Raw genomic sequence first — 13,815 nt, 5'->3', positions numbered from 1 at the left:
ATGAATTTGTGGATTCTAATCTCAGTTCAGCCAAAGACCACCCGATGCAATTACCGCGCCTCGCACCAGAGAAAACTACTATTTTTTTTTAATAGCGAGAGTATATATATATATATATATATATATGTACAGTACATGTATCTACACGAAAACATCATCAATATATATATAGAAAGTTAAGCCAAACCAACCACCAACCCACCAAAAGACCAAAAAAAAAAAAAAAAAAAAGGAGAAAAAAAAAAAAAAAAGAATTGGCAATAATGTATCTATGCAATATTTGCTTTGGTTCGCCACTACTAACGATACCCCTGGAAAAATCCGCCAAGTCAATATTTTTTTTTTTTTTTTTTTTTTTTTTTTTTTTTTTTTCACAACCCCTTTGCCTGGTTTGTAATCCACATCCAGTACTGTAAATTTGCGAATGGGGGTCGTTAGTTTTAAATGTGATAGATACTGTACACAAGCAGACGTGAGAGGCACACAGAGAGAGACGATTGGAGGAAATTGCTTCGTTGACAGAAATAATCTCACACGCTGTCTTAAGGCGCTGGTGAGCCCGCAATATGTACGCACATGCGAAGTGCAAAGCAGATATCTGAATAACGTCCTAAACTTGGGAAATTTGAAAAGTCCGGCCGAATATATGCACAGAAAGAGAAACGAGCGTAGAAGAAAGTTTTCCAAAGAGAAGTTGTGACATGTTACGAGAAAAAAATAAGAGCATGTACCGTACCTCATTACTTAGGATTTTCCCTCAGCTAAACACCCCGCTGTCAACCTGGTCCAGTCCTGGCGGGGTGGGAGACGGGGGAGAGGAAAAGAACGGGAAAAGAACGGGAAAAGGAACTTCCCGGTTTCCAATTTCTACTATTTCCCCGTTTCAGACGCCAAGGCCATATGCACCCATCATCACATTGGACAATGGGTATGGAACTGGATTATTAGCCAACGCTTGTATTCCAAGTGCCCGTGGCCCAGTTGTATCCACATTTGTAGCTGGATTGGCATTCATGTCTACTAGACCTCGGCCAACTGGGTTCAGATTGAAGGGCAAAAACCAGGCACCGGGCTGTGCGAATTCACCTGACCAGGTGGCAGGCGCGCCCAACATGTCAAATTGAGAGTTCCATACTGTGGAGGAGATATTTGGTTCTTGTTGCGTCGACACAGTTTGGGTTGGGCTCATTCTTGCTGGAGGGTTTACGGGTATTGGATTGGGCATTTGGGGGGATGTCGACGTGGTTGAAGTTGGATCATGGCCCGTATGTGCATCGTACACAAATTGGCGATCGAGTTGCGGTAATTGGTCAGGGTTCATGGGGAAGTAGGCTGACTGAGAGAAATTGGGAGCTTGGGCTGGAGGAAGCATGGCATGGGTATTAAGGTTGAAGTCTGGGGGACGTGTCGGGTTTATGGGCACATCCACGATAGCATGTTGTAGTACCTGCTGCAATTGGCGTTGAGGCTGTGGTTGCTGTTGTGGAGGTGACTGTGGAGGCGGTTGTGATGGCGGTTGTGATGAAGATTGTGGTTGCTGTTGAGGTGACGTATATTGATTATTAGAGTTTATAGAGTTTAAAGCTGGTTGCCGTGGCTCAGTACTTGAGCCTGTCCGTCTCCTTGGGTCCTTGCGAGGGTTATCAGAATGTGACGGCGGTGAAAGACTTGCAAAGAAGTCTTCCGCGCTTTGAAGGCCATAGTGTTGCGCCATCACCGCATCAAGAGGCCGAGATGGCGGATCCGTGTAATGACGTCGTGAGAGGCCATACGGGTACTTGTCGAACCAGTCCCCATACTGAAATAGTGGAGCATTCTCTTCCTCCGAGGAACTGACCTGCACACCTTTGATGGAAGCATCCGCAAACAGGCAGTATCGATCCTTGGTGCTCTGCACCATATAGTGGAACATTCCCCAGTACGCTCATTTGGTTAAGTATCGTAGCTGTGGCGAAGTTTCTTTCGACGTGCTCAAGTCTAGGATTCTTCGAAAATAACCCCCAGATGTGTACGGTGCTGCTGCATAGGCAGAATACCAGCGAAGGGAACTGTCAGATTATAGCCTGGCGCCTGATTAACCCAACATAGAAATGTGGTTTGCGGCTTCAACAGCCGCACGACCAGCATCGCTAAGAAATGTTCGAGGAATATCCTTTGGGAGGCTTTGCCCCTGGAGAGAGGGGGATGGCAAATCGATTTAAGAAGAGAATATTTTGGTGAATAACTATATGTAGGAAGAGGAATTGATTTGCGATCTTTGTCGCCGCGTGGTTGCGCAGGTTCTCCAGATTGAAGGCTAAAGAATTAGGAAGCGAGGCTGAGAAGTCTTCTAGTTGCTTCTTCAATTGTGAGTAGCCTGACTTTGGAGACCAGAGAGGATGAGGATCCCTGTTCCTGCCACCAAGGTTAAGGTAATCTACGACCCTTCCCCAAAGCATCAACGCCCGAATTGTATATGCAGACACACCCATATTTTCCTTCGGATTAGATAGTTGGCCCACCCCTTCGGGAAGCGGGTTAAGGACCTTACCTTCCAGATCCTCTGTGGGCCCTGGAATTTCCATTTGGAAATATGACTCTTTGATAGGGAGCTGTAGGCGTAGGAACTTCTCGTTGCTAATAGGTGGCCTCTGGCTGCCAGAGGAATTATACCGATCCATCAGTACACACGCCCACATCGTCCGCCGTCGGATCTCACGATCTGTAAAACTAAATTCGGACGCACTATTGCCCCGAGGATCATCGTCAAGTTCTCGATGGAGCTGAAGAGCGTAAGCCATTCTAAAGGCTTGACCTCCAAACGACCAACTCCGTCCTCCATGACAGGCGCCAAATTCATGGAGCCCCAAGATGATAAATACAGTGAGCATCGTAATGCTCGGCTCGTCATGTCTGCTGAGCGCAATAGCTGCGGCTGGATTTGCCCAGTTTTCTCCCCGTAAAAATGCCGGCTCCGTACTGACGAGCGGGTGTGTTGAGAAGCGAGCAGAAACGGCGCAGATGGCCAGCATCAGAACAGGCGGAACAGTTCCAGATTTCAATTTGCGCATAAAACTCGGTTTATGTAGCAGGAGATAAGACTGTCCGTACACACAATCGAAGAAGACTTCCGCGAGATGTTCTTGGAGCTCAGTTGAGGGAAGAAACTCCGCGCCCTCGTTCAAAAGCTTATTGTCATCTTCAATTCGGGGCTGCCATGAAGTAGGGTTACCTTTGTTGGGTTGTCTCCACTGATTAAGCTCAGCACGGAAAGCCTCATCTGCAGGTCTCTTTCTGTGGGCTGGCCTTGATCCACGAGAGATCTGGCCTGGAGCAGGAGGCTTGACGACCGATCTTCCAATTGCGGCCATATCTCGGGTGCCATTTTTGGGTATGATCTTGATCACTCTTTCCTCCATCTTCTTCAACCGTCTATCCAGCATCGCCATGTAATCCGTGCGGGGTGCGGCTTTTCGCGTCGTGACTTTATATACGCAAGGGGTTCTAGAACGGTAACAGTGTCTACAGGCAGGTTTCTCTCCTGAACAGCGAATTTTCTTTCTTCGACAGGCGATGCAAGCAAGTGGGAGTCTTTTGCGCTCCTTCCCCGCCTTAGTTTTTAGTTCGCTCCATGGACGAGGGTTCTCTGTGTCTCCATGACCCCTGGCTGATACGGAGCTTTCACCAGAATCCCTAAAGTTGCCAGTGTTCGTAGCAGTCTTGTTCTGTCGCGCCATATCTTCCTGCACCCCTCGCGCGACCTGGTCTCTAGAGCTGCTGGAGCCCTCGGAAGACACTCCGTCCTCCATGTCGGTGTTAAGATCGTACGTATAATTTAGGTGGGTGGGAATAGATAAGACCAGGGAAGTTGGCCGTGGAAGTAAATGCACTGCGCACGGGTTATTGGGCTAGCTTGACACTCAGATGGTGTCGCATTGCTCAGATCGGAGAGTGAGTCCGAGCGGGCCACATCGAAAGCGAGGAAATAGGGCGAAGATGGCTGCACAAGCAGTTCGAATAGGAACTATCGTAGTTAGGAAAACACCAGGGCCAGATTCCGAAGCGACGACAAGGAAAGTAGGGCGAGAAAAAAGAAAGTGGAGTCCACGAGATTCAGAGGCAGCGGAAGTCCGTCGAGATGGCTATCGGAATCTGGCCGAGGAGGAAGTCTGGGGTTTGGGCGATGCGGCTTGGAAACCAGTGTCTTGGCCCGAGTTCGGGCAAGTTGGAGTCCCCAGTCGCCAGTCTAGCTCACCGAACCCTGGAATCCGCATCACAAGACAAGAGCTTGGAGGGGGAAGAGGGGGAAGGGGAATGGAAAAGAATGGAAAAGGAAAATGGAAAAGGTTAATGCCATCCACGGCCAGAATGTCAGCTGGGCCGTATCCTGAGTTTGGCTTGCCTGTCTTGTCGCTTTATTCCTGGCTTCGGAAGTGCCGCAGGCGTAAAACTCCTTGTACTCGCAGCCATCTAAGTTCACTTTTTACTTCGTTGACGTTTCGTTTTCAACTTCTTTCCTTCTTGTCCTTCCATGTTCCATAGCGCGCTTTTGAAAAGGTCGAAGCTTGTTCCAAACTGGAACAAAATCACCACAAAGTGTGATCCGTTGGAATATATGTACAGTACATTACCACTGCATTCAATTTGATATGGGATTTTCCGAGTCGAAATACTAAAAAAGGTTACGCTTGGGTTTTGACCCAGCTTCGGAGAATCATAATTTAGATGTTCGTCCATTATAATGCAGAAAGGAAATTGGAGAATCATCAAGTCCATGCCATCAGTCAGATATTATCATCGATCTATAGGTATTTGAAATATGTCATCTGTTATGCTGTGCGCGCAAAGAATCATCAGTGACTGAAACCGATCTGCATACACCAAAAGAAACAATCATTCATCAGTGCACTTGTAGGATCCAAATAAAAGAAAAAAGAAAAAAATTCTCCCCTTCTAATTTAATGCCAAAAGCAAGGGCAAGTAGCATCACAAATAAAAAAAAGACAAAAACTCTCGTTTGCCCCCGCGCGGGATTGAACCGCGGACCTCATGATCTCATTAGTACAAGTCATGCGCTACTACGACTGAGCTACAAGGGCTTGTTACATGTATTTACCATCCCATATTCGCATTATTTTCCAGCACTTGCTCTTAGTAAGCTACCGGAATATTGTTATCCCGCGGAAGAATCGTCCGAAAACGAGCAGCTTATCTCAGCAAGCTCAGATCCTCTAGTTAACTTAGTTAGTTAACTAACGTGAAGATATTAGGTGTAGGAGGAATAACGATCGTTGTTTTTACTAAACTAACTACGCGAGAGCAATACAATATGTTGGGGGGCACGTGATAGGGTAGCCGTAGTACCCACTAACACCCCCCCGTGCTACGGCGCCGCCAATGCACTGCCGCCCGGGGCCCCCCTTTGCTCAATTCTTCTAAAAACGCAATAACAATTAATTACAAGATTTGGACCCTGATTTCCTCTTTGGGAATAGGTGCCCATACAGAAATAACTGTAAAAAACAGGATAACACAAGCAAAATTCTGTAATCTGCTGTACCACCATTACCTTCAACCTTCTTTGTCAATCTCCATTAACCCAATTCTTTTAACAAATTTTTCATAAGCAGGCCTTGCCAGTGGCTTGGTGAGGCCGTCAGCTATATTGGCCGTAGAACCAACATGTTCCATCATAATTTCACCTTTTTCAACCAAATCGCGGATAAGCTCCGGGACGTGGGTCCTGATACCACCGCAGCGTACGACTTTGTATAGTGGACTCCTTGCTGTTGAAGGAATCCCCTAACCACCCAGCGAGCTCTAAACCGGATTGTCTCTCCCTTATTGTTCAATTTGCGATCAAACACCCACTTGCCAGTTAAGATATCCATGTCTGGGGTCTTCTCAACAACAATATATGTCTTCTTCTTCTCAAACATGCTGACTTCTCTTCTCATTGCCTCATACCAGTAAGTAGGCAGTCAAAAAACATGAAATCTTCGACCTTATATCCTAGGCGGATATAGTCAGTCCTTATGGCAATCAAGCGTTCAATAAACGCGCGATCAGAACCCTTTGACTTGGCTGTCATGCTTGTCATCTCTTTGTACAACCTTGTCCTCAGAACAGCAGGCCTCTCAGCGAAGTTGTCTTCTATGATAGACCATAGAGAATATGCAGATAGTTCAGAATCCTTGGGCACAGTAAAATGAGATTTCGCCTGTGGAGCAACTGAGGACCATATGTAGTTGTATAGCCACACATTGCGTTCTTTCCAAAATCGTTGCATATCAGTGCTGGCGTTATCATCAGGGCCAGTTTGCTTCTCCTCAAGGATATCATCGGTCTCAGATTGCCTCGCTGCGAGGAGGATCTCCTCTTTCCACATGGAGTAGTTTCCAGATCCAGTCAGTACAACTGGCTTCCTTATGGACCTCACTTGATCACGGAATTCATTAAGAATCTTCACAATAGCAGATGTTCTGCCTTTTCTCTGCAGATAGTTTGCTAAATCTGCACTAATGTTCTCATCACTAGCAGAGGGTTCACCTCTACTTGCTTTCATCTGTTGGACTTCATGCTGGAGTCTCGCGATCTCCAATCTCATGTGAGTTTCCTCACTCACATCATCACGGCTACCAGAGCCACCCGCGTTATCCGAGATCTCGTTGTCGTTAATTGGGTCTTCGTATTCGATATTCGACTCGTTCGATTCTTCTTCGATTGTCTCGTCAGGTTCAAATGCCCCTGGGGCAATCACCTTTCTGTTGGTTGCAGGTGTTGGTAGACCTGCGTCCAGTCCTTCTTGTTGTGCCTCCGGTGTTTGAGGACTTCTTCTTCTACGCGTCGTCACGTATTTAGTCCTTCGTTAAATCAGGCGTTCCACCCGATCTCAGATTAACCATTAGGTTCAAATCACTTAACAAGCCGTCTAGGCACGCTTTTAACGATGCGTGGAGACGTAGTTAGCACGTTATTTCGCAGCTTCTTCGTAGCTTATAAGGGCCATAACCTGTAGGAGGATAACGTTCGTTGTTACTATTACTAAACTAACTACGCGAGAGCAATACAATATGTTGGACTCCAGTTGATTCACTTGGAAAAGAAGTCGAAACTCTTTTTCTAATTGAATAATTGGAATATAACTTCATAATTCTGAGAGCATAATTCATACAGATTTTATCAAATCTCACTTGTGGTGGTGGTAGAGAGGCTTCAATCTCCATGGCTTTAATTGAAGAGGTTTTAAATACCCCCAATATTTTTCTTAAAGCTGAAAGATATTTTTCTTGGTCAGAGCGGTAGAAACATCATTGTTAGTCTCCCAAACAATAGGGACATAACTATTCATCAACTCTCCCTGCCCCAAAGGGTTTCCAACACAGGATCAGAGAGGTGGCCTATCATTGCCCAACACGCACCGTTGGCCATCGTCCTTGGAACGGCGACGGGCCACTCGCTCAAGAGGCTGAGGCCAACATAGTAAGGGTCTCGAGGCTTAGAGCTCGGCAAGGCCGGTGATTCAAGAAAAAAATTTATGGTGTGGCTTCGTCGAGGACTGAACGTTGCTGGTCACGAATTTAACCTGAGATTTAGTTTTACATTGTGGAGTGTATTGAGACCGCGCTTCCCAGTCAAAAGTTAGTGATGCAAACTTAGCCCCCATTAAAGCCACTTGGCTTAAGGCTGATAGCAAAAGAAGCTTAATTTTTGGCTCTAGAAATTTACATTGAAATCTGAAGGCCATGAAAGTAGGATATGCTGTGGCCGTGTGAATTGATCCATGTGGTTATTGAGGGACGGCGGTTAGCAGGAGGCCAAAAATGCCAGCAAAAACAGCCATTTTGGCCGCTGGCTAACCATCACATCGTTATATGGAGTAATAATTCTCTGCATATCCAATGATATTAAAACATGCACTAGCTACCATGGGTATCAAATAGAATAAATAAAAATATAACTGAATCTTCAACGGGAATTTCTAAGAAGAAAGACAAAAGGCGCCGTGTTGAAAGAACAATATCGCTTCATGAGATAGATAACCAGCACAATTATCCGACGACGGGCCCATGGTCAGGCACCCCGCGTTCCTGAGTATTCTACATTCGTTGCCGGCAGCTATTGAAGGTGGATTTGGCTTATTCTGCTATTAACATGGTTCCTTCAGAGTCCTCCTGTCCATGAATTTCTATACTCGTCCAGAGCTAGACAAAATAGGCGGATTGGAAAAAGCAAAAGTGAGTGACAAAGAAATTGGTGTATATGCTCAGAGGGATAAGGGGGTGAGATATGTTCTAACCAGGAGATAATGGAGCCGTGGGTACCCGAACAACTCGAACTCGTAAGATCGAGGAATCAGAGACCGACCCAGTGGACAGTAGAGGCGGCAGTGGTTCAAGTTCTGCCACAGGTGCAACAGAAACTCCCATCATCCTATTGATAACGGGTCGTAACTGACATCTGGACGCAGAAAAGAACGATAGCAGTGACCAAGGAACAACCATGGCCGAGAGGGCCCAGCAGCAGAGCTCTGTTGAGTCTCAGGACAACATCTCCCTGAGCTCTACTGGCTCAATGAGACCAACATCTCCAGTGCAGGCAACACGCATTTGGGAATTGGAAGCTCATGGTTCCGTACGTTGTGAAAAAAGCGCTGCCGGGGAAGCCATCCGTATCATTCTTTCCACAAATCCACTGAACCTCCAACCCTCGAGACCCGTACCGGATTGGACTCGATCAATCCATACAGCTCTTGCAGAGAGCCAACCGATAATGCCTTTTCAGCAAATGTATAAACCTCTTAGTCAGGAAGAGGTGGCCTACATCCGGAAGAGGCTGGAAGAATATATGAGACGGCATATCCATAAATTAGATGGCTTTGACTGTGCAGTAATCCTCGCGCCTGCACTACCAGAATTACCTTGAGAGGCGGAGTGAGTGGAGCGAGGATCGCAAGACCAAGTTGGCCCTATTATATGAAAGGTGGAAACGGCGTGATATCTGATGACAACCGGCTTTCGTACTGACAGAGCAAGCAGATCCAAGTCGCAAATGTGGGCGAAAATTGCAGAGGAGATGTCCATCCCCTGGAGGGCCATTGAAGCTATGCACTGGCAGCTAGGAGAACAAGAAATGGCGAGACGAGCTAGGACAGTTCCGTTCTTATTCTCTCAACCCGCGTCAAAACCTCCCCGAGTGTCACGCTCACGTCCCGTCCGGGTCCCTCCCTTTGCAGAACTCGACGCCGCATCCCAAATCGGACGAGAGTTACGGTTCCGGGATATGTTGATGCCTTGTATTTATTCTTTGGTCCCACCGCGTGAGGCCCGTTTCTACGGATCTCCCAGGCTTCCATGTCTGTGGTGATAGTATATGAAGATGTCTGGCGCAAAACCGGCCTTCGTTTGATTTTCTGTTGTAGTCCAATAATTGATGGAAGTTAGTCAAATTTCGTAAACATCGCTAGTCATACATCAACTGGAAATGTGGAGGGCAAGCACTGTTCCTCAGAGCCTGCTCAATATGCCCTCATCCATCCGATCCCTGAAACTGTCCCTAGCAGCCTACGAGTCCGTGAAACGGTGCAGTCTTTCACGGTCACTGCTCGTCTGTCTAGAGGGGACCATTTATTTAACGTGACTCACCACCCAACGAACTCATCCACCCAACGAACTCCTATTTTTTCCATGAGTCCCTGCAACCCTTCAACTTCAACCACCCACCATGCCACCCAACGAAGCAATTATAGAGCAAGCGATCGCTCAATTGAATCGACAATTGATTCCTAAATATGCTGAGGTTGCAAAGGAATTCGGAATCAATCGCGTTACCTTGATGCGGCGGTTCAAAGGTCAACAGGTCTCCAGAACAGAGGCAACATCAATCTACTGTCAGAATCTCACGAATACTGAAGAACAACGCCTCCTATTTCATATTAATCAGTTATCCAATCACGGCTTCCCTGTGACACATCAAATACTGCGCAATTTTGTATTTGAGATCACCAAAATGCAAGTAGGAATCAACTGGGTGTCTTGCTTTTATGAGCGGCATAAAGCAAAGATCAAGAGCATCTATCTTCGTGCTCTGGATCAAAAGAGAAAGCAGGCAGATAATAGCTACTATTTTGAACACTTCTTTACTCTTGTAATTGCAGTTTTTTTGCTTCTTTTCGTGTGCAATTCCATGAGCTTTTTGCTGACTTCTATTGAATAGTTGCAGGAGAAGATCAAGCAGTATAATATTCTACCTCAGAACACCTACAATTTCAATGAAAAAGGCTTTCTTCTTGGCCTCCTTCATACCCTCAAGCGAATTGTTTCTATAGAAGCTCTCAAATGGAAGCATACAATTGGAGCAGTGCAGAATGGCAGTAGAGAATTCATTTCTCTACTTGCCGGTATTTGTGCAGATGGAACTACAATTCCACCTGCACTCATTTACCGCGGGGAATCAAGAGATATGCAAGATACATGGCTTGAAGATTTTGATCCTAAAAAGGATCAGGCATGCTTCGCTGCTTCAGAAAATGGATGAAGTAATGATGAATATGGGTTAACCTGGCTGAAACAGGTGTTTGATCCTCATACAAAGCAAAAAGCAAGAAATCATTACCGCCTGCTTATATTATATGGCCATTCATCTCATATAAATATGGCATTCATTGATTATGCGGATCAGAATCGAATTTTGCTTGCTATTCTTCCTCCCCACTCTACACACTGTTTACAGCCGCTAGATGTTGGAATATTTGACCCACTTGCAAAGGCATATTCAGATCAACTAGATTTCTATACACATTCTGGCTATGGCTTTATTCAGACTACAAAGTGAGATTTTTGGCGATTATTTCATGCTGCATGGGAAATCTCTACAACTGCGGAAAATATCAAATCTGCCTTCATAGCCACTGGCATACATCCTATAGATCCTTCCCGCGTTCTCAAAAAGATTCAACCACGTCCACTTACACCCCCGGAACTGCTTCAGCAGCGTACACCTACATCTATATGAGCTTTGCGAGGTCTGATAAAGCAGGCAAGTCAACGTCACCGCCGACTTTCAGTTGATATTAAAAAAATTCTCCGTGCTGGGGAGAATATTGCTCTGGACAGAGAGGTTCTCCCAATAGAGAATAAGAATCTTCAGACTGCTCTAAATAATGAGAGAAGGCGACGCAAACGGGGTAAGTGTATGGGGTTGCTTAATCCATCAAATCCCTCACTTGCTCAATTCTTTTCTCCCACAAAGGTGCAGGCCGCGAGGGAGCAAGCAGATGCTAATGAAACTGCGAAAATCGATGATCAGGCACGCAAGGAGGATATGAAGCTTCAACGAACGATTCTTCATGAGCAAAAGCAGGCAGAGCTCATGGAGCGGAAGGAACAACGTGAGAAGGAATGTTTAGAAGCTGCTCAACGCTGTGAGGAGGCCAAAGCTGCAGCTGCAGCTAAACATTGTATAGAGAAGCAACGGTGAGATGAACAGAAGCTTCAACTGCAAAAAGAGAAGGAAGAACGTGCTGCTAAACATCATGAAGCACAGTTGGCAAAGAAGGCACTCGCGGAGGCCTCAAAGAGGCCTACAAGAAGATCAACAGTGGGCTCAAAACACCGTAGAAGCTCTATACAGCCTTCTAAAAGCGGTAATAAGTGCCGCACGCAGGCCCCCCCAGTGGAATCAAATGATATTCCTTCTCTGAAACCTTCTACGCCGCGATCCGATTCAACCGTTTCAAAACCACGAGTTTCACGTTCCGGGCGGATTATTAGGCCAAGCAATCGTTCTCTGAATTAATCATATATATTTATATGATGTATTCTACATATAGTTTTAATCTTTAATAAATAATATTAATATCTTCTTGCATTGTTGTGCTACAGTTGAAAATTAACGGCTCTATAGAGCGCTTTTTGGAGTTCGTTGGGTGGATGAGTTCGTTGAGTGGTGAGTCACGTTAGCGTAGATGGGGGCTGAAGGCACAGGACTCAGCCCACTTTGCCTAGGTCGGTGTAATCACGTGAAAAGCTATGCACCATAGGAATTGGTGCAAGCATGTCATGCTCCATCTTCCATCAAATACAGATTCATTTTGCCTGCAGAATGGGTAAGTAACATCCATCTCTTTATGACTTGGTCTCTGACAGTTATCACAAAGTTGGAATTCATTGTAACCAGTGTTAGAAACCCTTTCACATAGAGAGAGCTGTGAGCTGTGTAAAACCATTGAGTTGATATACATGCAATTATTATTGCAGAGGACATCATCAGCGCTCTAAAAGCAGGCCATTATTTGAAAGAGGTATTCAGCAATCACATTTGCAGCTTAAGAGATATAAAACAGTGCCTACAATCATATCAGCAACATGATTGATATGAGTCTCAGCCACACCTACACAAGTGCTCTGCTGCATGATGTCAGTTGTAATAGGCGCAACGGAGATATCTATATTAGGAAATAGATACGTGGCGATAGATACGTGGCGATGGCAATATTATCTATATAATGCTCGCTGATATCCGTGGATTTTAGGAGATCAGCGATTAGCTTTGAACAATAGAGATTGCTACCTTCTTAATATCCTTTGTGCGTACTTCACACTACTCTTGTAATTACTCTTGTAGCCCATCTCTTACAATAGTACAAGTTTAAGACTGCTGATAACCTGCCACAACATATCTGAAATACAGCTGATCTTAGCCATCAGTTTGACAAAGAGATACTGAATGAGAGATACTGTTTCCAGTGTGGGAAAGAGTTTGCTTCTGCCAAATCTCTTTGATTGCACAAGAAACACGATCATTTAGAATCAAGCCGCTTCAGAATTGATGCTTTTAAACAATTGTGCAGAGCTTGTGAGTTCCATTGCTCATTTGAATAGCATCCACACTAACAGAGACAGCCCTGTTGTCTTGATGTAGTGTATCAGTCCATTCTAAATGTTTCTCTATTTACCTTTAATTAATCGATTTCATTGAAAAGCGAGGGTTCCAACTGCGAGGGTTCCAACTGTTAAAAGTGTCAGGAATCATCTCTTTAGGGCCAACGACCAGGCGGTAAACTTTGGCCCACCATCCCCAATATGGACTAATTCAGTCACGTGATTCTCGAAATTTCGATTCAAAAATGGAAATGGGCATGCTTATTGATGAGTGTTTGAGTTATACCAGAAATATTCTTAGAGTCCAGCAACAGAGTTAGCAATAGAAGGTTTGGGCTGAACTTGTGCTTGCAACTTGGGGATGATTTCAAGGACATCTGCAGTACGGCCTTCAAAATCTCGTTGATGAATGAGCAGGACCTTGGGCGCAACAGAGGCAGTATAACCGCAACGACAAAATACCGCCAAATTATAGCCTAATTTTATTACAGAAAGGATCGAAAAAGTATCGAAAAATTTCATTCCAAGCTGCTGGGGAGAATCTATTGGGCTTGGCCGGCCTCTGCTTCCGGGAATCTCTCTCCTACACGATATCACGTGCTAAAGTAGCCCTCATTACGGACTGCCCAACAACAATCATTCCTGGATAAGCTTGTGAAATAATTCTGCGATCCTCGCGGCACTCGATTATAAGAACTTCTGCTGCTACTGTCCTCAGTGCATATTGCACTATAGAGAAACCAAAAAGTTGTGATCCATCGCCATATGCCTTGTTCAGCGACCTTCACCCCATCTCGCAAGCGTCAGCATCCTTTGTCACTTTGCAACACGTCGCGATATCACCCGAAAAGACAGAAGCTCAGCGAGTCAGCATGAGCGTATTGGGATAACCTGTCAAAGATTTGCTCCCCCTAACCGCCCACTAAAAGAGCTGGACCGAAGAAACAGTCGCCCG

General features: G+C 45.5%; 7 protein-coding genes and 1 non-coding gene across 8 annotated transcripts in view; 3 read left to right on the top strand and 5 right to left on the bottom strand.

Annotated features, from left to right (window-relative positions):
* Positions 1-883: 883 nt before the first annotated feature.
* HCAG_00203 (predicted protein) lies at positions 884-1,912 on the bottom strand (the record flags this gene model as incomplete). The annotated part of the gene is made up of 1 exon (XM_001543107.1): positions 884-1,912. One exon carries the CDS (start codon positions 1,910-1,912, stop codon positions 884-886), a length of 1,029 nt encoding a protein of 342 aa, XP_001543157.1.
* A 429-nt stretch (positions 1,913-2,341) lies between these two features.
* On the bottom strand, positions 2,342-3,716 carry HCAG_00202 (predicted protein; the record flags this gene model as incomplete). The annotated part of the gene is made up of 2 exons (XM_001543106.1): positions 2,342-2,394; positions 2,531-3,716. 2 exons carry the CDS (start codon positions 3,714-3,716, stop codon positions 2,342-2,344), a joined length of 1,239 nt encoding a protein of 412 aa, XP_001543156.1.
* A 1,281-nt stretch (positions 3,717-4,997) lies between these two features.
* Positions 4,998-5,078, bottom strand: HCAG_09373. The gene has a single exon. It is a non-coding gene; the product is annotated as a tRNA-Thr (tRNA).
* Positions 5,079-5,932: 854 nt separating this feature from the next.
* Positions 5,933-7,205, bottom strand: HCAG_00201 (predicted protein; the record flags this gene model as incomplete). Its single annotated transcript, XM_001543105.1, has 3 exons — positions 5,933-6,818; positions 6,952-6,991; positions 7,154-7,205. 3 exons carry the CDS (start codon positions 7,203-7,205, stop codon positions 5,933-5,935), a joined length of 978 nt encoding a protein of 325 aa, XP_001543155.1.
* Positions 7,206-9,124: 1,919 nt separating this feature from the next.
* HCAG_00200 (predicted protein) lies at positions 9,125-9,605 on the bottom strand (the record flags this gene model as incomplete). Its single annotated transcript, XM_001543104.1, has 2 exons — positions 9,125-9,377; positions 9,547-9,605. 2 exons carry the CDS (start codon positions 9,603-9,605, stop codon positions 9,125-9,127), a joined length of 312 nt encoding a protein of 103 aa, XP_001543154.1.
* A 382-nt stretch (positions 9,606-9,987) lies between these two features.
* Positions 9,988-10,515, top strand: HCAG_00199 (predicted protein; the record flags this gene model as incomplete). Its single annotated transcript, XM_001543103.1, has 2 exons — positions 9,988-10,125; positions 10,195-10,515. The coding sequence occupies 2 exons, from the start codon at positions 9,988-9,990 to the stop codon at positions 10,513-10,515; spliced, it is 459 nt and encodes a 152-aa protein (XP_001543153.1).
* Positions 10,516-11,140: 625 nt separating this feature from the next.
* On the top strand, positions 11,141-11,597 carry HCAG_00198 (predicted protein; the record flags this gene model as incomplete). The annotated part of the gene is made up of 3 exons (XM_001543102.1): positions 11,141-11,164; positions 11,287-11,453; positions 11,519-11,597. 3 exons carry the CDS (start codon positions 11,141-11,143, stop codon positions 11,595-11,597), a joined length of 270 nt encoding a protein of 89 aa, XP_001543152.1.
* Positions 11,598-13,732: 2,135 nt separating this feature from the next.
* The window catches only part of HCAG_00197 (predicted protein), a gene marked incomplete at both ends in the record, with an annotated part of 1,616 nt that continues 1,533 nt past the window's right edge, over positions 13,733-13,815 (top strand). Inside the window, one exon of the mRNA XM_001543101.1 lies at positions 13,733-13,738. Within this exon, the coding sequence (XP_001543151.1) occupies positions 13,733-13,738 (6 nt within the window). The remainder of the gene's footprint in view (positions 13,739-13,815) is intronic.

This window comes from Histoplasma capsulatum, genomic scaffold (genome assembly GCF_000149585.1).
Source record: "Histoplasma capsulatum NAm1 scaffold_1 genomic scaffold, whole genome shotgun sequence".
Lineage (NCBI taxonomy): Eukaryota > Fungi > Ascomycota > Eurotiomycetes > Onygenales > Ajellomycetaceae > Histoplasma > Histoplasma mississippiense.
Note: the sequence above shows the minus strand (reverse complement) of the source record. Positions and strands in the feature narration are given on the sequence as shown.